The 24,547-nt window shown below is 35.3% G+C and overlaps 2 protein-coding genes across 3 annotated transcripts; both read right to left on the bottom strand.

Moving 5' to 3' along the window:
• Positions 1-2,810: 2,810 nt before the first annotated feature.
• Positions 2,811-11,052, bottom strand: LOC135469590 (5'-AMP-activated protein kinase catalytic subunit alpha-2-like). Its single transcript, XM_064748078.1, has 3 exons — positions 10,835-11,052; positions 9,357-9,380; positions 2,811-4,004 (listed from the first exon to the last, which is right to left on the bottom strand). The coding sequence occupies exons 1-3, from the start codon at positions 10,974-10,976 to the stop codon at positions 3,904-3,906; spliced, it is 267 nt and encodes an 88-aa protein (XP_064604148.1). The 5' UTR covers positions 10,977-11,052; the 3' UTR covers positions 2,811-3,903.
• A 709-nt stretch (positions 11,053-11,761) lies between these two features.
• Positions 11,762-24,437, bottom strand: LOC135469589 (5'-AMP-activated protein kinase catalytic subunit alpha-2-like). Of its 2 annotated transcripts, none has more exons than XM_064748076.1 (15): positions 24,333-24,437; positions 20,646-20,787; positions 19,255-19,348; positions 18,578-18,722; positions 17,899-17,986; positions 17,044-17,113; positions 16,665-16,713; positions 15,898-16,003; positions 15,623-15,728; positions 15,165-15,279; positions 14,599-14,660; positions 13,907-13,946; positions 13,116-13,202; positions 12,348-12,418; positions 11,762-11,991 (listed from the first exon to the last, which is right to left on the bottom strand). In XM_064748076.1, exons 1-15 carry the CDS (start codon positions 24,418-24,420, stop codon positions 11,911-11,913), a joined length of 1,344 nt encoding a protein of 447 aa, XP_064604146.1. In that variant the 5' UTR covers positions 24,421-24,437; the 3' UTR covers positions 11,762-11,910. The 2 variants fall into 2 exon arrangements, with proteins under 2 accessions (XP_064604146.1, XP_064604147.1); XM_064748077.1 differs by having other exon boundaries at positions 24,340-24,407.
• Positions 24,438-24,547: the final 110 nt, after the last annotated feature.

Here is a 24,547-nt window from a genome sequence, read left to right as displayed (position 1 = left end):
CCATATCGGGCTTTCCGTCCCGTATTAGTTTGTCATCTAGACGTAGTCATCTCTCCTATAGTACTATATTATACTAATATCTCGGGGATGGAGGAAACCAGGCATAGCCAGAAGGAAACAACCGTATCGTGCCAAAGAACTGACAAATCCCTGCGTTAAAGCCACAGTCAAATCAGCTGTTATTAGGGTTCGAAACGAGGAGAAACTTCTTCCTCAGGCGAATGTCATGCTGTCTTCGAGACAAACCCTTTGGATTAAAAAGGATGCCCATGACCCAGTATTAACGAAGACTATGGGCAATATCTGATTCTGTTCCTGAAGAAGCCCGGGTTACCCAAATAAATCGTGGAACAATCATCCAAACGGGAACACCAAAGCAAAGGCCATGCAATATGCTTTAAGAGTGGATTATCACCAGACGTTTCCTAAAAATGAAACAATTTTTATACAACCATATACAAAGTCATATACAAACAAGGCATCGGTTATAATCGACACAGTCAAATCATTACAAAAGTTAACCAGACAAGGACACAGATTAACAATTAAGGAAATTAATACGTCTCAAATCTGCAAAATTTACAGTAATAATAGGCTTCTTGATTGGATAAAAACTTAATCACAACGAAACTAAAGGTTCCGGACGTAGAAGATGGCATATCCCATCCATTAACTATACACTGACGAGGAGAAAACGAGTATGTCTCGATAACCCATGAACCATTCCAACAACTTTTTTCAGCTTACGGGTTTAATACGCTGATATAAAAACTACTGCACACACAAGGGGCTTGAATAAACCCGTCTTGCCCCTAGAAAACTATCGTACCACACATGCGACAAGCATTCTCACATGAAACTGCAGCATACCCCAGGCAGTTTGATTTCCTTCAGCCATAATAATCGCCATCGCATGAATTGAAAAATTCTTGAGTACAAGGTTGAACAATCCAATAAATAAATAAATAAAGACTACAGCAACGGCGGAGGTTGAGAAAGATATCTCTGATAAACGTATGTTGTGATGTACAATCCGGTTCACTCCGGTGACATTTTGGAGGAAGTTTTGTGGCTCCGCTGACCTTCGACTGATCACAACATAGACGAAATAACGTGAGGAAGAAAACCACATCACCTTGAAACTTTGAGTGGGATTTAGAAATAAATGGAGCATGTATGATGTTTTCATTTTCTTTTTTTTTTTTTTTCAGCTTTTCGTTTAGTAAATAATATCACTGTCAAAGTGGGCGTTGGTTTTCATAGCGAAACGCCAAGTGTACATATGCATCCGGAATATATCATCCGTGAACACAATAATACTGCCATCGACAGAGGCAATGACAAGCATTCAGTAAAAAAAATTATTCTTTGGTATGAGATTCCAGAAACAACACGAGGGAAACCAGAATTTCAGAACTTGGAGGAGAAAAGCCCACTCCAGGAAGACAAAATGAAGGAAACTAGAATCTATACCTCAAACGGGAAGAAACCATGACTTGACCAAGGGCGACTTACACACAGTATTTTCTACACCCTGGATGGTGTAACCAAGGAGGACATGGATACAGCGGGTAACATAATTTTGGTTGGAATTCTTGGGGAGTCGGAAGAGCGATTGAGCGCGAAATACGGTGGATTCTGTTTCAGGATCGATTTTAGGGTATTTCACTACGTTAACATCACACGTCACGCAACAAGACACCCACTGGACGCTTCGCCTTTCACCACTAAAACATTTACGGTATTCAAAGTTCACTGTGCATTATCCTCTAACAATTATAACAGTGACAGAGAGTTCAAACATCATCAAGTGTATAAATGGCACAGTCTTCGTTGAAACATGCTTAGGATAACAATATGCATCATCCTTCACACAAGTAGATGTTTTAATCCTATGCTGTATACCCGATAAGCTTTGACAACAAAAACAATGAAGATTTGGTTGTATATTGGCGAATGTGTATTAATGCTGTACAATATACACTAATACATGTACAATATAGTATCTTCACTTCCCAATACATTTTAACTAAGTTTCAAACTAATTACCTAACAGAACATGTTATAATAACTGTACCAATCCAGTTATTTCTGATAAATAATTTACATATGTTTTTTTATGATCGGTCCACCTCTTACAGGGCTAAATTTTGTTGACCTGTGGCATGAACTTGAACTGTAAAGAATGGAAAATATGACATTTTCATGGAGTATTTCATTCTGTACTTAAACTAATGCATTGCGTTGTACAAGGCACCACCTTTTTCAACATCTTTCCTAGCCAGCTTTCTTGTGGTGGGAGAAGAACAAATACCCTGCATCAACAAAGGACTACAAACCTGGCCATGAGAAAGCTGAACCCAAGCCTCAAGTTAGTAAAACCACATACTCCTTCAACATGTGCCCAAAGATACACACAGATTTCCTGATAACACAATTTTCTAACTGCTATATTTATGTCCTTCAGAACTTGAGCTCTTGGAATGAGTCTCAGATAAAATGTACAAATGTATACTGACGCAGAAATATACATTGACCTACAAATGCAAACAGGTCATTTTGCCCCGTGTAATGGGGTCAATGATTTATCAAGTCCCAGAGAACTAAACAATCACAGAGAAGTTTTACATAACAGTTAAATAGCACTTTATACTTGTTTTTTAAAACATAAAACCTGCATTGAATGGCTAATGCTTAAGCTTTATAGCTTCAAGTTGTTTTAGTACATTGTAAATTTCCCTGTTGGAATTATACCCACTTATGCAACATTTGTCATGCTTCTTTCAATTTCCAAAAAAAAAAAAAACAAACAAACAAAAAACAAACAAGAAAGGGCTCCCATCACAAAATTTGTCCAATTATGTTTTGATATATGCTGTTCCAGGTTTGACAGTCTGAGAAAAGGGCTGCATCCAGTCCCACAAATACAGTTACGATATCTGTAATCAGGTTACAAATCTGAGAAAATACAGCTATATATCTCCAATTTCAGATACCTAAATTGCTTAGATTATAAAGTATGTGAACATTTACCTGTTTCAAACTACTGGTATAACAACTGCTTATGCTGAGATGATGAGATGACTCCACAAAAAAATAAAGCATTAACTAGACATCAGTTAAAATCTGCTAATACACAATTTGAATACAATGTAGTATAAAAGCAATCATACACATATTTTTCATTCAACTTTTTTGGGTAAGGCATTTTTGTGTTTGCCCATTTACTGTAAGATACTCAATACAATTCTTGTGTGACTTTTACTTCTACACAGAGGCTTGACACAATGTCTTAGCCTAATTTCTTTGTATAATAACACCAATTGAATATTCTCTCCTGAAAATATCAAATTAATAAGTTATAAAACACTTCTACCCATTAATTTCTCCGAAATACATCTGAAAATTTCTAAAAAAGAAACAGACATTTTTTAAATACATCTATCATTAACCATGAAAGCTCTGCTGGTACTGCAGATGAAACTGAAAACTTTGTTATTAAACATTTCTGCCACATTATGGTATGGCACCAAAATGAAAAAATTTTCAACATTCATCTTTTATCTATACATTTCACTATCTAAGCACATGTATCAAAGTGAACCGTGTTGACCTATAGCATAGCAGCTGCATAAGTTTTCTAACTGCACATAGCAAAAAACATTAGGTTTACAGCACAAACAATGATCATCATCAGCGTAAGACAAAATATCAGTAAAGGAACTGCACTGATTAATTGTTAATCTACAACAAATTTCTTGGTTGCCTTTTTCAACAACAGCCATACAAATGACTTTTCTTTATGCATGTACATGTTTGACCTGACATTCATGGGACTTGACAAAGATAAAAAAAAAAATACACAGTTCCTTGTCTACATACAGAAGAGCATATTTCGCCAGATCAACGTGCTAATGCTGTTATCAGGTTGGCACACATCTCAAAAAATTCCAATGTTTGGTGAACCTTCGGATATCCTGAGTCATCCACTTCCATTTTCTCATCTGCAAAATAGTAGAAGATAACTAAAAGTTTCAGGAAATACAGTTCACTACATACCTTATTTAAACCATCTGTGAAGCCAAAAAGACAAAATAGCACAGTATGAATACACTAACTATATCTTCATAATTTAAATCCTTGACATTTTAAATTTATGTTTCTAAATAGTGTTGATGAATATGTTTAAACATTAAAGAACAAATTAGCAATAAGGATCACTTTTCATAAAAAAGGACATTTTTGTGAATTGGCAGTTGATGCCTTCAGACATCCAAAAACAAGTCAATAGATAAAATTGATAAAACTTTTCAATCGAAGTAAACAAACGAAGTTAATTTTTCTAAACAGTGTGGTAATAAGTCACAGAGTTCAAGGTACATGTGTGAGTTTGTAAAGAACATATCAGACACTGTTTCCATACCCACTCACATATATTTAGCGATAAATACAGGCTGATGTAGTCGGGGCCAGCTGATTGAACACCTCAAATTCAAACTGACATGAGGGATCATCCATATTATACATATCCATGCAAGATATATGTGATCTAATGGAAGCAAAGTCTATACAGAATTGTAAGGTTCATAGATTTCAGGATATCTGCAACTACCTCAAAGCTTTTAAACACACAAAATGCATCATGTTCAGATATTCAGAAAAAAACAAGGAAACTAAGTTAGTCTTTTCATTTTGTTGATTTTTCCTGACCCACACTAAAAAGAATCATGTCAAATACCAGATGTATCTTGGAGTAAGTACAATGTTTGACATATGATACCACATGCTAAAATGACAGAATTTGTAACAGTACATCCACACAAACAGCAACAAACCCTATAATTTCATGTATGTTTGATATTGAACTGGATGATTATGAAACAGTTCAGTTTCTAAAATTCAGTATTGTAAAACAAGTCAATACGTTAAAGTCCAAGTAAAGATACCTGGATTAATAAAGTGAGAGAAACCAATCCCATACTTCAATGACTGACAGGAATGTAACCAGTACAAAAATGCTATGAACTAAATCCTACAAGAGTCCTTTAATCTTTGCAAGTTGAATACCTCTTCAGTGGTCTTTGCTGGCAAATACACAGTATAAAAACAAACAAACAAGCAATCAAACCTGTTATTAGGTGATCAAGAACAAATGAGTAACTTTGCAATTCCGCCAGGGTCACCTGTACAGTCCAAGAATTCCAAAACTCATGATGCAGGGACTTCAAGGTCTTATTTGAGGAATAAAATATCACCTTTTCTAATATCATAGAATCACAGCTCTGAGTGCGTTACAACATAGAAATGATTATGTCATTACACTAGCTTCATAATAGCTCAGCAGTGTTACACCTGAAGGAAATACAATTTCACCCACATCATCTAATTTAATTCCTTCTTTACGTTGAGTGACCCTTCAGAGCATGAATAAGCTAGTCCTGTTAGTCCAATGGGATTGGCTCAAGAACTGGTGTTAATTATTGAATTAAATTGATTAGCAACTTCGAAAAGTATCCCACAATCCACATAACAAACACAATCCTACCACCAGCTTCCTAACACTCCAAAAATCAGTACCCTAATTCCTCAACCTTTTCACATATGAAAGAGCAACTTTCAGTGCAATTTATAATAGTACCAGTAACTTGGTTAGATTGGCCAATTTCAAGACTTCACAAAAAGTGTGATTTTATCAGTCCACACAAAATAATGCCTTCAGAATATTCTTGAATAAACACCAATACAAACATGTGAAAAGGTTGAAGAATTTGCAGCACATATACCCCCCCCCCCACCCCCAAATTCAGTATTCAGTAACTTGTCAATTCACATGTAAGTTCACATTTAAAAATCAAGTCTTCACTTCTTATATTACATCATACCCACACACTTCAAACACTAAAAGAGAGGTGTGAACATCTGATAAGTGTACATTTTGGGAAGTCTGTCTCCAACTGTGGATGCAAATTGTGAATCAGACCATTAGAAATGGGGCCATATATTGGCCCCTAGACCATAAGTAGATAATCCTTTGACACATGTATATAATCACAATATTCAAAATATCTGTTTAAATTTGTATGTGCACAGAAACCTTGCCACTACATAAAGAAGTCTACAACTCTAAAAAAAAGTTGTTTGACTACTTTGGAAACCTGATAAAATTATTTCATAATGACATGATGTTTTGTAGCACCTGCTCTTTCTTGCCACAGGCAAAGGCATGATTCATATACATGAATAATGGGAACTACTGTACATGCATGTTGTTTCTGACTATAATCCAGAGTAATACACGTTTGCCGTGGAGTCGACCAGTCAGTATTATTGTGGCAGGCCAATTAGACGAATGGTCTAGATGGTTGTCCTGAAATTAAGATTTCACAACCTAAATCTGAGCTAATCCCTGAAAGTGCAATTCCAAATATTGTTCATAGTGTTTAATACTATAAACAACATTCTAAATGACATCCACTAATTTGATATGGCTGTATGTCTGAGGTTGGTATGATCAAATTTATATGTACATATACATCAACCTTAATGGCAGTGAAGCTGTACTGGGTAGTATAAAGGTAGTCCTACCAGCTAAATGTATGCAAGGTTCCCTGCTACAATAATTCACCTTTGATATTTTATCTCAACTATCATTGCTCAAACCATTTTCACAGAGGTTTTAGTTCCTCCTTAACCAGTCACCGGTAAATGTGGGTACCATCACATTAACTGCTTGGCAGCTAAACTTAAGATTAAAGGATAAGACACCGCCTGGCTAAAGCATCTTTCAATAAAAAGAAGGATGCTCAAGCTTTCTAAAAAAATATCATACTTTAGTTTTCCTATGAGATTTCACTGAATAAAATTTAAGAAAAAATGACAATGTTAAGCAAATGGCTAGTGTGAATTGATGCAAGTCGTGTTGATAATTTTATTTTAGTCATGTTTTATAATGTTGCTATCAGACTGCACGACATAAGCTATGACGTTACACATTTACAAACACAGATTAACTACATAAGACATCATTAAGAGGTCTACATGTAGTTACAATGATTTAGTTACGTGAAGTCAAAGGGCCATTTCTCACACTTCTGTGGTACACGTTTATGTCGTTTAAGGACCACCACAGACCTGAAAACAGTTTTTTGATTTACAAGCCGTGTAATATTCAAGGATGGTATTTATTACATATTGTCTCAGCTGAAACCACATTCCTCTTTCCAATAGGCCTTACTTAGTCATATTGCTTAACATATACAAACACATGCATTATTGTTCATTTGGTAAATATAAATATTAGAATCAGTAAATAATTCCTTAGGGATGCTGAAGCTTAATGGAAATGTGTAATGTTTCAAATTAAAACTTGGAAGTAATAGTCTTTTTGTTTTGTTTTTTATTCAAATGGGATGAACAACATACAGGTAAATATATTTTGCCCCGGAATCAACCCTAGAAATAAAACTTTAATGCGTGAAATAGCGATGACAATAAAAGACAACGAACCTGTGACAGCCCCAGTTGGTCTTAAATTTATTTCTGTGTTTTCGAATTGAACATGTATCCAAGCATACATGTACAACAATACCTTTTTTGTAAACAACTGCCAGGTGATAAAGTCAGTAGCACAACCTCTTTAGAGTCTTTGAACTGAACCAGCAGTGCACCTTGCATCTGTAGGCAATATGTAGGGGAAGCTGACCAGCAGGTAGACCACGTAAACTGTCAGTCTAGGAATTCCTGTGGCGAATTCCCAGATATAGGCCTACATGTACTGAGCTAGTGTTCCTTGTGAATGGTAGCAGGCCTGCTGTATGAACAGTTCAAGAGGTGGAAGACATAAAAGGTTTCTGCTCCTACATTCCAGTATGTCCACCCGCCCCGATAGCACAGTTGGTAAAGTGTCTACTTTGGGAGGCAGCAGATCCAGGATCAATCTTGAGTCAAGTCACACCTAAGACCTTAGACTTGGTGTTCTACATGAAAGGGACTGGTTCAATGACTGGTTCAGCATGAAGGTGATAGTGCAATGACTGTTTGACCCCTATGAGTATAATGGCTCAGGCGGAGCGGCTTACTTGCCTTCAGATAAAAGAGCGGTGGACATGCGCCCAGCAACGTGCACTCTAAATGACTCCTTTGTAGTCATATGACTGAAAACTTGTTGCATATGATGTTCAACCCCAAGCACTCCCTCCCTCACCTAATGTCTAATTTCCAGGAACGTATACCTAATTGATTGTTAACGTGGGCTTTCATCGACAATGATCACAACTTGTTCTGCCAGAGGCTACTGCTTAATACATTATGTGGAAAATACCTCTGGCAATAGAGAGCTAGAGTAAACGTGACATCACATTGCTGTCTATGATAGAGAAGCTGTGTCGAAATCAAGTTTCACTGGTTTAAGATACTTTAAATACCTTTTAGTCTTTTAGTGAACATAAACATTAGCCAAGTGCAGTCTTACTCTTTAAATATGACAGCAAACCTATTCATTTGTCTTTGTGCATTCATATAGACACGCACACAAACATTTGTACAATTCCACTTGCGCTGACAATATATTTAAATCAGGTACGGAGAACTCCTGAGTAATTTTAGTGATGTCAGTACATTAGTAGTTTCACAAGTCTCAAATAGAGAGGCTGACTAAAATTTAATCCACTATAAAAAAAACATCCTCTGAAAACATATTTGAAATTGCAATCTATTTGATCCAGAAATTCTGGAATACTGTGTTCGCTGCAGCTTAAGAGAATATTATGTTATGTGTAATAGTGAAACATCCCATCCAAGCAGCAAAATATAGTAAACTATTGTTTCAATGTTTCTTATTCCATAAAAGACACAAGCTTTCAAATTTTGTACACGAACACAAATTTATATTTTAGATATGTATGTAATGAAGTGAAGGAGATCCATGGGTGTCAAAAATACCTTTTAGACCAAGAAGGCCAATAGGTGAAAGCGACATACATATCTAGCAGCCCTAGATTACAGTCATGACTTTGATCTCTCTTTCAGAAAAATAAGGATAGTTCTTAATTTCATGTATTTTAAACATATTTTACTTTTTATCTTCTCAGTACAAAGATTTTACAGGATGAAAGTGTTAACTCTCCCTTTTGATACTTTGATATAATAAATGTGAAATATAAATTGCAGAACTACAAGTAAAACATACGGATTTGATGCACAGTATGTGACAAAAAAAAGTGTCAACATCTGAAGGAAACTGAAACAATATCTACGCTACAAGAACAGGACCATCATGCATAGCAACTGAAACAAGAACATGCAGGAATCATACATGTTATCCTTCACCAGTATGAAATGCAACATGCAAAACTTACCAGCAAAAAACACATCAGAACCATCTGAAAAATGAGGTCATAACATGCTAACCCACTCTTCAAACTCAACACAGGATAAACAAGAAATGAACATTTATATTACACTTTAGTAAAAGTAACTGTATTTTTTTTCCCATAGAAATGGGAAGGTATGAATTTTCAGATTTGTGATTCTTTTCGCATAACAATTTTGACCTCCGAAATAAGATACTGAGAAATACTTGTCCTGTTACCAGATCAAAGAAGAGCACATACAGTTCTTATTTATCCCGTTTCACTTAAAACATGGTGAACATATGGGATCAACATGCCAATTACTGAAGAAAATGTTAAGAAGCAGCTCAGTGAAGTTAAACATTAAACATGTTTATTTCACTCAAAACAATTAAATAAAATAATAATCAAAAATACTGAATATTCAGGCTATCAATATTTATTTGGTGTTTCAAAAACACATGCGAACAAAAAAATCCTAAAATTAAGTCCATCAATTTGGCATTAACATAAATTGCATAAACAGGGAGACAAATATTAATGTTGCACAATATCAATTGACTCAACAAAATTGACTGAAAAGACTAAAAAGTTGCTTGCTGACACAAAAATGAAACACTTTCTCCTAATGTAATACAGTGAAAAATGGTCATATTGTCATAGGAATCATAGCAAATAACGTGGGTGTCATGTGACCTCACATGCAGCTATTTTTCTCAACTGTAACCTTCTGAAAACCCGTTACCCAGGCTTTCACTTTTTGTAGACGTATACGTTTTACATTTGCTACCACCAATGACAGTACGAGGCTTTTGGCATGCATATGTGCCGTGTATACATGTACATCAAGCTGCACATTACAAGTAGTAATGAGGTTGATCTGAAAATTAGCATGTGATTTTTTCCCACCAACCAGCCATCTACCGGCACTGACAATTGTGGTCCCAGGGAAGTGAGGATGACACACGTTTGAACAAACATGTACGGGCGCCATCTTGAGAATTTTCACCATGCACCCAAAACCTCACCAGCTGATCATAATCTACGGGCTAAACATTATAGTGTTTGATATACCATAAAACAATATACATGTAGTTTTTATTCTTTTGCATTTGGATTGCTCTGAGCAATCTATTCATTAAAATAGCTCAATTTTATTACTTTGACAATAATAATTATTCTGGGTGTTGTCCCTAGAACTCAGGCAATGTATTTGTTATTCTTTTATACGTAGTTTCCACTGCACAGCGTCACAATAAGCACAACTTTCTTGTACAGCCAACAACAACTTTCAACAAATCTGGTCATTAGTCCTCACAAACCTTTGTAAATCGGTCACCTTTTTGGAAACAAAGTTTGGGATATAAACCAAAAGACATGCTACTTGTAATTTACAAGAAAATAAAAATGTATTTACCAAGTTTTGTGACATTTGACTCAAGCACATGAAGGCAGAAAGAAAAAAACCTGAAAGGTTGATTTACCTAATGAAGTGTCAGAGATAGACCTCCCTGATGGTGGACTCTCGCCATCAGCTGACTGTTCTTGACCATCTGTGGTACAACTCAAGCTTTTAAAGTCCAGAAGATAGGATTTCTGATCAACCTGATACAACTGTAGACTCATACGTACCTAAAAAAAAATCAACATCCTTACACTGAAACAAATACCCTAAATGACCTAATATTTCGTCCACATAAGTGCCTTTTTAGAGGCAAGTAAATATCACAAAAATTATTTTTGGTGGTGAAACTTACAATTTTCTAGTAGAACACCATCCCATGTTCCAAGTAAACCTCACTACATTTTTCTAAAATCAACAGAACTCTGAGACTCCGAAAAAATGGGCAAGTTAGTGATTGATGAAATTTATGGTCATACAGAGTAACAGTTGGTTCATGTGAAACAAATATCATGGAAATAACAATGGGCATTAGATACCTGTTTGCTGCGATAAATGCGATGTGCTACTGAGTCGGCAAAATAAAAAAATTGTGTTATTCTGATTTGAAAGGACAAATATCACATACTACACTACAACTAACAGTGTACATGTACCTCAACAACAAAGTCATATGCAGGGAGCCTGTACACTGATTCTTGACCTGATTAATCACAAAACATTTCTCAGGTAAGAAACCTAATACTGTTAGTTATTGTGCTCAGAAGTGAAGATTGATTCAAGATGTCTATCTGAATATTTCTACATATATCTATATGCTGCCCATAACAATTTCATTAATTTCTCAGAAAGTTTTCCAACTCTTTAGAAAATACCCAATCCCAAGGCAGGTTTAATAGCGATGGTTGTATTTTAACATAAATCTTAAGAATTCAGTGTACAAATACAAAGGAGCTCACACCTCACAATTGTGAAGCAGAATATGATACCATAAATTATATGTCCAAAGGTCTAAAGATTTATGTCAACACTGAATAAAACTGTAATTAGTTCTAAGTGGTAAGATTTGAGCTTTTGCTGCAGGCCTACATCTGTATGTACAATGTGTATGAGAAATAAGTGTCAGAAATTGTTTTGAAATAGACATACCCATCAAACTCAATTTCCCACTAACCTGTTACTTGTGATCAAATTTTTTCTCCTTACTCTGACATGGTACGGATTAATCACTTTCCATTCCTGAAAATAAATTTTCACTTACATGTATGTGACATTTCTGAAAATATGAAACCAGAAGTTCTGAAGAATCAGTATACAGATCTTAATGTTGGTACACTTTTCACCAGTTGCACGCCTTCAATTACTGAGATATAAAGTCAGAAAATTTCTTTTCTATTGTCACATCTTACAAATATTATACCAATAGTACATTGTGGAATGAAACAATGGTGGCACTCTTGGGATACAATAAAAAATAATAATTTTTTATAATAAAAACTGGTGCAAACAGAATGTACACAAATGGATACATTACATAATAAAAGGACATTTCCACATCATTAAAAAGCAATTATAGCATATGACAAGTTACTCACATAATCCAAAGACTTCATTGCTCTGAAAACTTCATGCATAATATCTTGTGGCTTACTCTGAGATCTAATACCTGTTCATAAAATAAAAAGTTTTCACACCTGTTACATATAAAAAAAGAATAAATGAATTAATGTCACTTTGGCAAGATTCCTGTCAAATAATGGCTTTTAATGACTTTTAGAAGATTTTCATCCATTTCACAGCCAAACAACTTTGAACATTGAACTTTTGCTTATTCAAGGTCAAGCATAGTGGACAGAGCACATACTGAGGAAACTATCATCCTTCGTCAAGTACCTGCATAGCAACCCCAGCGCATCAAGCCAGTGGCCACTTTGAAATCGAGTGTGAACCAGCAACAGGTGGATTTGAATCTGCTACCACACTGGTCAAGACAAGTAAATTTTCAAGACACAACTATGTTGCTCAATTTGCCCGATCCTGAGAGTTCTACTGTACTCGAAAACATGTTTTGTGGTTTGTTTGGAAAGATGGAGGATAACCCACTGGAAGAATGTAAGAGTCTGTCATAGAACATTGACTTCCCTCTGAAACTCCATTGCACTGAACTAATTTACCTAATTTACCTAGGCCACTTACTGTTTATCAGACACAGGTTAAAAAAATTTTACATAAATCGCTAGTCATCTTTACTATATCATCAATATTGCTGTAGGTTACGTGTATACCTACCTGTAACTGGTCACTTGGCTTAAAAATAATGTGAGGAAGATCAGAGGTAGGTATCAACTATTCTTTAGACTTACCTAAATGCCATTTAGCTTTCTTAGAAGGAGTAGGTTGTCTGCCTCTTTCTGCTACAGCCTCCAATGTGTGACTCAAATTTTTTGCTTCTGCAAAACAAAAAGTAAGATAACAAAACTATCATACAAACTGCATGTGCAAGCATGACATGATGCTATCTCAATAAATACATTTAAATACACTATAAGTTTTAATTTATCTGATGAATATATTCTAAAACCACAATGCATGTATAATACAATGAACTAAAAACCTGACAGCTTCATCATTCAAATATAACAAAGCAACAATGAAGAACAATCCTCTGGCTTGGATGTTGCTTGACCCTAAATGTGTGTGTGTTTGGGGGGGTGGGGGTGGTAATAAATATACATAAAATCTGTTTAATTTATGATATCCCACTCTTTGCATTTCTGTAAGCTGGACACTGCCCTTGAGAATAATTGGGTCACTAGATCAGAGCAAAAGAACCTTAAAGTTATTGGACTGGAAAGTGAGTCCAGCTTGTGAAGTTAACTGAGCTGCGTCAAGTCTGCTGAATTTACATATCCTCCACGAATACTGTATACACAAAGTTTGACAATGACTGGGTCCTTAAATGGAGTAAAGCTGGGCCTTCATGAAAGGGTCAGGTTAGACACACAAATCACACAAGGATTTTTTAAAACTGCTCTGTTGATGAGGTGATCACTAAGTCATTCCCCTCGTGTAATTAACTTGACAATTAAGCACAACACAGTAAAGACTTCCTCCTTTCATTGAACATTGAATTAAAAAAAAACAACAAACAAACCTGGCATTCTCTCTGGGTGAGCCCGCATAGGACTTGATGCCTGGAAACAGTGAAATGTTGAACATTTCCAAGTCTGTACAAGCTGGTTGTATTGATATAATACAGATACAAAATGCTTGGTATTGCATAACACCGGGATACACCTTTTGATGTACATCTTACAGTACTTGTAAAACCAGGTAGTAGCAAACCAGAGGGAATGTTAAATTTCAATCACAAATCTTGGTTGTAAATGCTTTCACTGTGCAATTTATTACAAGAAAATAACAGTAAAGCAGAAGCTAATGTTATGATCTCTGGAGAAGGATTCACAATCAATTAAAATCTGCTTCTAATTTCTATTAAAATAAATGGAACAGCAACGTAAGGGTGAACACATATTTGTATAAAGTTTGCAGATTCGAATTATTTTCTCTGTGGCGTTAAGCCATAATCCTCCCTTCATTTGTTTAAAGTACTTCTTTCCAACTACAATACAAGTTCAAGTTTACACTTAGACACATCGTTAAGTGAATGGCCCACATAATAGATAGGAGGCCAGTGTTAGATAAGATGTAAATCGTGACAGAAAAAAGGACCAAACAACCCACTTATGAAGTTGCTTAGATCCAACTAAATACAGCTTTAGGCTCTAAAATATATACTTGTTTCATGTGAAATACATTTTGAGACTAAGAATTAATTTCACTCACCAAAAGAAATTGGTCTCCAGGAGGACTAGAGGCAAGATAAAAATCTGTCACTTCCTGTCCAGCTGTAATGATAATCAATGCATTTTTATATACATACAAGGTGTCTGTGTGTATGATTGACTACCTTTACTTTCAACTTACTTAAATGTAACTTACAAGTAAATTCCACCATTCTCCTTTTCATAAAAAGCTTAAACACAACTCTTTCTTTTTTTTGGTCCACAACCAATTAATCTTAACAAAGGGAGGTAAATCCATTATTAAACATTCTAACCAATGGAGACTACTGTGATGACAGTGCACTGCAAAGAAATAAACAGCTCAGAAAGGATACTGTGCTTCCCTTTACAAGTTGAGATCCTTACATTTTTTACAGAAAGTGTGAGTTCTGCTTGAAATGGTATTACTCATGTAAATGGTTGCTAATGTACAAAATTTAATTTTTGTGGCAAACATTTATAACTAAATACACCTAAATATATTTTGATTGGGTGTTTTACGTTGTACTCTAGCACCTAAAAGTAAGTGCAGAATGTCTTAGTCTATATTGCAATAACAAGGTTTACCATCTTCACCACGTCTGTTGTTGTCCATGATAAGATTGTAGGCTATAGCCAGTTGATCCATGGGGTCTCCACTTAACAGGGCCCTGTGAACATCATTTTCCTCCACGCCGAATTTCTGAAACAGAAATGGAATATAGATTTCCCACACTGAAATAACTGTCTCGAAACCAGTACATAGATAGACTTGAACTCTCGCCAGACAGAAATGGCTCATTTGTTACAGCCTATTTAATCACTATTCACAAAAGCAGATAGCAGATGTACTGTAATACTTTTTATTCAGATAGGCTTTTTATTTTTACAAGAAATTTACTTTTCACATTCCTATTGTCCATATCTACTAACAATTTTTACATAAATTAGAAACAAAAGTAATATGATGTAATGAATCAGTTTTTTCTTCCTGAACTTATTTTACAATATAGAAATCATAAATTTTGCACACAAAATGGCATTACCGAGCAAACTTCTTGCACCACATCCACATCAATAATGGTTGCGTCTTGGTCATTGGGTGAAGGAAACAGATAGTCTGGAAGATCTATTTTAAACCAAGGGTGTTCCCTAAAGTTTTAAAGATAAAAAAAAAAATTTACATGTAGCAAAAATATAAAAATAACTGATGTGTAGTCTCAAATAATACCTTTTACAGTTACAACTACTCATGATTTATTATGTACTAATATACCAAAAATGTATGTCACAATCCACTCATAATAAACACTTCACTTACCTGATGTCTTTGATTGAACTTCTTTTCAGTGGGTCAACTTGTAACATGTGGGTTAGAAGGCTAACCACATCTTTACTCAAGTAGTCTGGGATTGCAAATATTCCAGCTGTGCAAAGTAATCAAAAAGAGTTAAACTCTTACACCAAATTGCAAAGTACATTCTAGATGCCAAGTATGATCAGATCAAAGCAAAAACCAAAATCAGATGATTACTCCTTAAGCACAGAAGGAAACTACAGTCTTGCCATCCTCAAATAATTCATTGTTGAGCGTATTTGTAGGGCCTCTAGAAGTTTTTTTTTCAAGGAAATCAACTATAAAAAAAAATATATTTAAAAAAATTATATCAAAATCCTATGCAAAACTTGGGCATTGGGTAAGGTTATGCCCAGTGAATTAAATTATGTATCCTTTAATTTAAACATGTGATGCACAATGCCATCAACTATGATTACACCAGTTAATAAATGGAATCATACATCTCTTGCTGAATAACCAACAAATATTGAACAGCTATCCACTCCTCTACTGAACAATCGATTCCAAAATAAAATACAAAATCTGCATGACAGATGTTGATGAGATCAACAATCAATAAGATGAGCATGAGCTCAAGGATAATTCTTGAAACACAGGAATCTTAAGGCCATGATACACAAACCATGGTGATTTGACCAACTGCAAGATGTCCATATCATGCAGAGACAAAGGCATACTCGAAACAGAGTAACACTACATAAGCTTTAGTAGCACTATGCAATACTTACATTTGATCTTCCTAAATAAGGTTGGGACATGCTCATCATCAAATGGAAGCTGAAATAATCAACGGAATATGACTACTTGATGCAACTGAAGTGTGGGGTCACCTACTGTTTTTCTTCACTACTTTACAATTCTTAAATCAATCAAGGATCAATAAAGTTTAGTCCATAAGTTATTTCAAAAGAACAACACAGGGAGTTATATTCAGTATCCCTAAATACGTTTTCTACCTTCCTATAGTTTACAGCCATAGTGCTGAATCATCACTTTCTGGTTTTGGGAATTTTATTTTCTGTCATAGATTGTTTCAAGATTAGCGGCAGATGTGTTTTTTTTAAAATTAGTTCAAATTAATTTAAGGTAATTTTATTTTCCACTTACCGTTCCACAAAGAAGGGCATAAAGAATTACTCCAGCACTCCAGATGTCAACTTCTGGACCAGCATACAACCTTAAAATAATTAATAAAATAATAATAAAAATTAACCAAAATGTAAAGAACACAATACTTGTGGAATTAGCCAACAGCGTCAATGGTATGACTAAGGAAGTGGATACTGTTCATGCTTTGACTTTTTAATATGACTAAGTAACAAATTTTGCATAATGCTCAGTTGTATTGATCACAGAAAGATGTTTGAAAGTTTGTTTGGAGGCTAGGATAATATTCTACAAGAAAATTGTGACTTTCAGCCACAAATGTGCTATATTCAGTATTTTTGTAATACACTATAAAATTACTTCCCTTTTCAAGGATTTACCTTCTTTGACAGTAGGTATCTGTTTTCTATTTCAGTACTAAAGTATGGAAAATATTGCCGTTTTTTTATTTTTACTTGTCAGTTTCCCAATGCTCATAAGCAAATTGCAATGATTCAAAACCAGTTAGCCTTACAAGAATTCTACAAGCTGAATTGTCACTGCTGGTGACTGTGGTTGTTTAAATTCCATCACATCTGTACTTCAAAATGCCAACAGCGTTTGATAGTTGAACTGACATATATTGTCAAAGGGATGGGGGGTAATCCATGAAAAGGAAAAAATGTATAATGAAAACATGGAATTGGCCTCCAAAAATGTATTTCTTTTCATGCCGATTTTTAGGGCAAATACCTTCTAATTATTTAAAGTAAATATACAATCAAATGTTTCATGTTACTTTGCTTGTTATTTGATAAATTTGTCTTTTGTTCGAAAACTGAAATGTTACCATGAAAGGAACATTCAACAACTCACTTTCCAGATATGACCTCTGGAGCAGCATAGTTTGGAGATCCACAACTTGTGCGTAGAAACTCACCATCCTGCATCATGTTTGATAAACCTGGTGAAGAAATAATGTTTTCGTATTCTTTCCCCTTATACTACCTAATTCCTCAATCTTCTCGCATAAGAGAAAGCAAATTTCAGTGCAAGGTATGTACATTTTTGACTGGATTTTGGGGAGAAAACCTTGGTTGCATGGGCCGATTCCAGGGCTTCATAAAAAGTATAACTTTGTCAGTGTACACAGAATAAAGCCCAGAAAATTTGTTTGAATTAACACCTTGCGAACATGCGAAAAGGTTGAAGAACTACAGTATTATTAAGCCTTTAAATGGCTGATTGATTGCCCAAACAATTTTTCATTGGCTACAATTGCAGTCAGGTTTATAAGTGAACTGGAGTGCCTAGAGTAAACCACTGTCAACTTATTGTAGGTAATTTTGTTTTCAACACACACTAATGAGAAGAAAAAAAAAATTCAGTCAGTTCCAGTTTAACACTAAAAAGAAGCCCAAATCAGTACTGCTTTCATCCAACTTACACATGTAAATACTAGATGCTAATATTACTAAATCCAAGACAAAAGGCATAATGTTGATGTGCACTCAAGTTAAACCATGGTTTGCTAACTCCAAAGTAGATAACTCACCAAAGTCAGCAATTTTTACATTGAGATTGGAATCTAGCAGCAGGTTTTCTGGTTTTAGATCTCTGTGAACTATCATGTGTCTGTGGCAGTAGTCTACTCCAGATATAATCTGCTGAAAAAAACGTCGAGCCTCCGATACCTTCAGCTAGAAAAAATAAAAACAGGCCAAACTTGTTAAAAGTTGTCATATGTAAATTAGACCCCAGCAAAGGGTTCTAGGTATTGTTGGGTTAATCCTTTTCTGTTATCACAATATCAGACTATCACGTTTGTGCAAAAAGTGAAACTCACATACCCATCTTCATGAAAAATATTTTTAAAAATCTCACAATTTTGCAATATAAATACATGAGTTTAGCATACAGGATTACAAAAAGTACTGAGGTCATGAATTTGGTAATTTATGGTAATTAACATGCATACAGAGCATCAGGAATGGAACATCCCTTAAAAATTTATAAGTAATACTACATGTAATTTGTTAAAATTTTTAAAAATATGAAAACATTTTAGAAATAAAATAAGCCTACTAAAAGGGTGCCCAAATCAAGAAGCTGTATTTTACCATGCAATCTGAACAATAATAATCTATGGGTGAATCAGCTGCAGGAATAATGCTTTATTCAGTTTGACCAGGGAGTGTCAGAATGTTTTGTAAAGTCCACGGTGTAATTCACCTTGCCATTCTTAACGATGTACTCAAACAACTCTCCTCCAGATACATACTCCATCACCATGAAGATATCTGTTGGTGTACTCATCACTTGATACCTGGAACAAACAGATAATAAAGAGACGGCTGCACTGCTTATTGACAACAGATAAAAACTGCCATAGCACATGAAACCACATGTAGAGCCGCATTTGACAAAAATATTAAAAATAAAAACCTGACCTCTTCAACATTTCACCATAACATATCTAATACCAATTCAATGAAAATCTGGGTGACATATGACAGTCCAGGGGCCAATTCCACAAAGCCATTTCTGACTTAAGTCAAAATTTAAATTATAATTTTAGGGCTAATTTTGGGCAATCGTCAGTACCTAGCCACTCATCTGGAGATGCCATTTTGCCATGTTGTAGCTATCAAGAGAGACGTCACAAAACCTAGGTGCTCTCCCATAGCACTGGGGTTAAACAATGTGACAATGAGAAAATACTAACAAAAAAGCCTCATACCCAACCAAAGAGTATCAGCTCTGTTCCGTGTACAAACAGCCGATGTTCTTTTAGTTTGGCTCAGTCAGGGCCATGTACGTGAGCACAATCGTCGTGTTTTAGCAGTCCTGTTCATCCTCATTCTCATGTGTGTAAACATTTGGCCTAGCTGGTTATACCGACTTTACCGAACATAGTATCTTCTGATAACAGACCTTTTCATTCAGATTCTGGGAAGATAATATTCATAATAAATCTGACTTACTGCAGTGTCCTGCCCAACATGTACGCACTGTGACACTGGTAGCCATTCTCAGTTCCCTGCTCATCAATGTGTGGTTCAAAATGCATCCGTTTAACATTTAAACTTTTGGAGCGAATTGTCCACATATCCCCAACGCTGAACTTCATCTTCTCGGATTTCAAAACTTCTTTCTTCACAGACTTTTCTGTGATAACTGTGTCCCATATTTTTTTCATGTATATATAGTGGCAGACTTTTATGTTCACTGTAAGGTAAATCTGTCAAAATTTCCGTTTCCCATACCAAAAACAAAGTCTTATGAGGAGGTTTTAAATTTTGACTTATGCTACACTGCTAAACATTAACATTGTCGCTTATGGAAAACTAATGGAGGTGCCACAGTGTTTCATGTGCACATCCAAGCACAGCCTGAAGGGTGTTACATGTATGTAGAGTATTGTCTATGTAAAAATTGAATCCATCATCTTTCTTATTTGCTTGGCCTTCAGTTTTAAAAAGCTTGCATATGTAACACAAAGACAGAACTTTGATTTACAGCATAATTTCCCCATGCCTGTAACCAAGAAATGCATTAGGAATCACAAAATACTACATGTACCTGTAGTACAACAACTGTACTCCTGAAACAAATATACTTACAGTTTGATGATGTGTGGATGACGGAACAGTTTGAGATTCTGTATCTCCCGTCGAATTTTGCCAACAACATCAAGACTCTTTATCTTCTGACGATTCAAAATTTTTACAGCAACTTTATGACTAGTCAGCTGGTGGGTGGCAACTGAAACAGAATACAGCAATAGCTCAGAAACTTAGAGTTCAACGATTTATGCAATAAGAAATCCAATTATCAACCTCTTATATATAAGTGCTTACAGTGACATTTACAAGTTGCCAAGGAAAATATGCTAACAATCTTGATGATTCTTCTGTAAATATACCCTCTTGGTTTATTCACAAGATGTTTCGATGTACATGTACATACTAACACATTATCAAGTGATAATGATCGACACGTGTGAATAAACCAAGAAGTTGTATATTCATATAAAACAGCTTGTTAGTATATTATCCACCATATATATTGCCGAAAGACAATGGGATCGATCTGCTTATTTGTGTTATCTGATTGGAACTGTTCTAATGTTTGTCATGACACCCAGTTGCCCAGTACTTTACTTTCATCCCTTTTAAGTCTGATCAAGTTGCGTGTCCATAACACCTATTCTCAGTTTGTCTACTGTTTGTCGAAAAGAATTCTTACATCCATATATATCTTCCTGTCAGCAAAGTTGATATTGCGCTACAGGCTTCGAAATCACCCATGCTTTACTGTATGTACAAAAGTCTTTAGAAACCTATTCTTTTGCGGCCTGCAAAAATACACAATATCATTTTCAGCCAATCATGGATATCCCCTCATAGGTATGTATTTCCTTGTTTTGAAGCAAATGCACATACCTTCAGATACAATTTATTCCTTGACACAACATTAAACAACAGCAATAAGCAGTGCCATGAACGGTGATCGATGGGCTTTTATTGAAATGAACAGGCAGCAGAAAATCACTGTGCTATTAGGCCCTTACCAGTGTTATTTTGCCACTAATTTCTATCAAGCGTATTTTGCCTCAAAATGACTGTTCCCTCAATAACCCTTAAGACAACGATGTGCAGGGAGTTATTTTTGCATGCGCTTATATCCATGCCTGTCAACATATGTAATGTGGAACATGACTGGGCCATGAATCATTCATACTTATGGTAGATAATGTCAGACATTGCTAACTTGATTAAATGAAGATGGCCTTTATTAGACTTCATAAATTATGGATTAAAACAACAATTTTGATTGGTACTGGTATCAGACAAACTGGAAACTGACTTCACTAAAGATCTAGTAAGCCACAAGTCAGTATCCAACCCAAAACTAGAATTTAATAACAAAAACTTGTTGGGAGATTTCAAGTGCTACAAATGTGGCTTTCAAAGGTGCAAAATGAGCACCTGTTTGCAACTATAAGAAATAGATACAGTACTATATCTCTCCTACTGATATGGTGATGGCAAGATACCCACAGAGCGAAAGTACTTGAAACTGGGTGGTTAACAACAGATATTCCACCATTGATTATTGGAAAAAACATTTTGCGAAAAATTATGAGCCCACCATTATTTTGAAATCAAAACATCTGTTCTGAAATGGATATGTCTTCCAGCAACTTTCAAGGTATCCACCACAGCTTAAATATGAAAATATCATGCTCATAACTAAAACCTGCTACTGTAATCATCAACCTTTTCAACCACTAAACCACTTTATTCGGTGGAATTTATGCATACACCAAGATGACACTAAATGACGTTAAAAATGATCTGTTTGTGCCAATAAAAGCTTCAGCTTTATAAAACTGTGCAAATTATTTCTCTCCCCTCCACAGTTCTCTTAGAATGTTTCAAAATATTGATTGCAACTGTGGTTGAAAAGATAAAAGAATTAAGGTATATTATGACGTTTGTTTGCTTTTCTTTTTTGTTTTGTTTTTGGCTGGTAAAGCAAAATTTGGGATAAATATTAACGACATATTAAAGACATATATGAAACATTGTGAAGATTAAAATCAAATGGTCAAATAGAGGTACTTGGAGTCTTAACAGAAATCCTAAAATATCCTGTCCAATAAGCACAACTGTCTTCTAAATGCTTCAAAACACATTCTATGTAAGTGGTCCAATTTTTTCAGGATTTACTTTACTTTTTCATTTCTTTACTTGCTTTTGTCCTTGCTTTACTATTATCCAACATGTCCAATTGGAAACAAGTAAGGGTTGGACTATTATAAGTGTTATTATTTAAATAGAGAAATATAGAAACTGTAAAAGAGAAATCTACAAATCAACTTAATATTGGTTATGCTATAGTTCAGTGGTCAATGAATACCGGTAAATATAATCCATCATTAGTCGATTATTCACAATAGACATCCAAGAAGCAGATCAACAACAAACATGCATACCACCCAAAACATAGAGCTTATATCCATGTCATATTTGTGGGAAATTCCAGGTGGTGTCACTGGCACACATACGGTACGTTTGGCGAACAGCATAGTGATTTACAAATGTTAAATGCTTCATGAGGCTTACATGTACATAAACTATTGGTAACTATACCTATTGCTACAAAAAATGTAAAAAACTGTAAAGAAAACCAATAACCCATAAGTGGGATGTCAATTTTGGTGAGATGAAAACATGCTGGATTTGCCCAACTCCCCAGCTTTCGATTATGAAGACACATGGCATTATTCGTTGTTTTACTTGTGCCTACATGCTTTAACCATGTGCACAAGGTGAAAATGTTGTCTACATAACACAGAGATTTAAACTCAAAACTTCATGCCCTTGTACATATAAGTCCAAAACCAGACTTTTTGGATGAAGACAATTTACATAGTTGTGCAGACTGTCCTGTTTTCTGACATATATAATATAATATGACATATACTATATAATTCTGTAGTTCTCAGAATATCACCTAATATTGCCCACTTCCCTATATCTTCAAATGCTATCTTCTACCTTATTGTCTGCTTGCCATTGCAAGGGGTGTTGCAGGATGTGGCCACATTAGTCCATCAATGTCATAAATTTAAAACAGCACACAATCTAGATGTGCAAAGTTGCACAGAACCCTGATTAACGAAGAATATGCTTAAGTGCTATTTTACAATAAGCTTAGTCAGCTTAGTCAGCCCCACAAGTTGATAGTACTGCATATCTCTCTCCCATAGCCGGGTCTGTTGTAAAATCACGCCTTTTAGCCCCATTAGTTCACGAGAGCCGCCACCCTGTCTCATCTCAACCTGCTTGAACTCGCAAGATTCCTGAAATGTTGACAGCTTATTTCCTTTCAATACAGGCTTTACCACATAAAGTGGGCTCTGGATCTAGTAATGAGTAGTTCACATTTACAAGACATTATTCTATCAAGGGAGTAGTCCATAGTGTAATCAACAGAAAGGGTGTTTTCTATGCTTGAGAAAAAAAGAAAATACTGCTCAGTACATTTTCTAACCAAAAAAAAAAAAAAACGAAAACCAAACAACAACACAAAATGAAGACATCTCATCACATATAGCTAAATATTTACCCAAGCTACCTTTCATGTCCTGGGAACAATGTTCATATGACGGAAATGACAGACAAATGGAAAACATGTTGTTGTTGTTGTATACGACTTAACGTCAGAAAAGACGAGAGATGTTTCCTTCGTGAACAACATTTAACACTTATTATTATGACAATAAAGCCATGTGTACGTACTTTTCACCTTTCCAAATGTTCCTACACCCAACGTGTCTCCTAAAATGTAATGTCCTATCTTAACTTGGGCTGGTGCTTTTTCAGACATGATTTCGGCCGTGAGAAGAAAACAACACTGACCCAAAAATATCTTCTGACCTATGACGTCACGCACCTAGGTTAAAACAGGTCAACTATAGGTCACGGCATTGGGTCACAGTGCCCGTGTGATACAA

This window comes from Liolophura sinensis, chromosome 7, assembly GCF_032854445.1.
Source record: "Liolophura sinensis isolate JHLJ2023 chromosome 7, CUHK_Ljap_v2, whole genome shotgun sequence".
Lineage (NCBI taxonomy): Eukaryota > Metazoa > Mollusca > Polyplacophora > Chitonida > Chitonidae > Liolophura > Liolophura sinensis.
This window is presented reverse-complemented; position numbering and strand designations above follow the sequence as displayed.

Coding starts and splice junctions, on each gene's coding strand:
- LOC135469589 (XM_064748076.1), bottom strand. CDS start 24,420: ATGTCTGAAAAAGCACCAGCCCAAGTTAAGATAGGACATTACATTTTA. Junction 16,714..17,043: donor ATGCCCTTCTTTGTGGAACG/GTAAGTGGAAAA, acceptor TGATTATTTCAG/CTTCCATTTGATGATGAGCA. Junction 13,947..14,598: donor CTGGAGACCAATTTCTTTTG/GTGAGTGAAATT, acceptor CACTGTTTCCAG/GCATCAAGTCCTATGCGGGC.
- LOC135469590 (XM_064748078.1), bottom strand. CDS start 10,976: ATGAGTCTACAGTTGTATCAGGTTGATCAGAAATCCTATCTTCTGGAC. Junction 9,381..10,834: donor TATCTCTGACACTTCATTAG/GTAAATCAACCT, acceptor CTCATTTTTCAG/ATGGTTCTGATGTGTTTTTT. Junction 4,005..9,356: donor TTCTGATGTGTTTTTTGCTG/GTAAGTTTTGCA, acceptor ACTATTTTGCAG/ATGAGAAAATGGAAGTGGAT.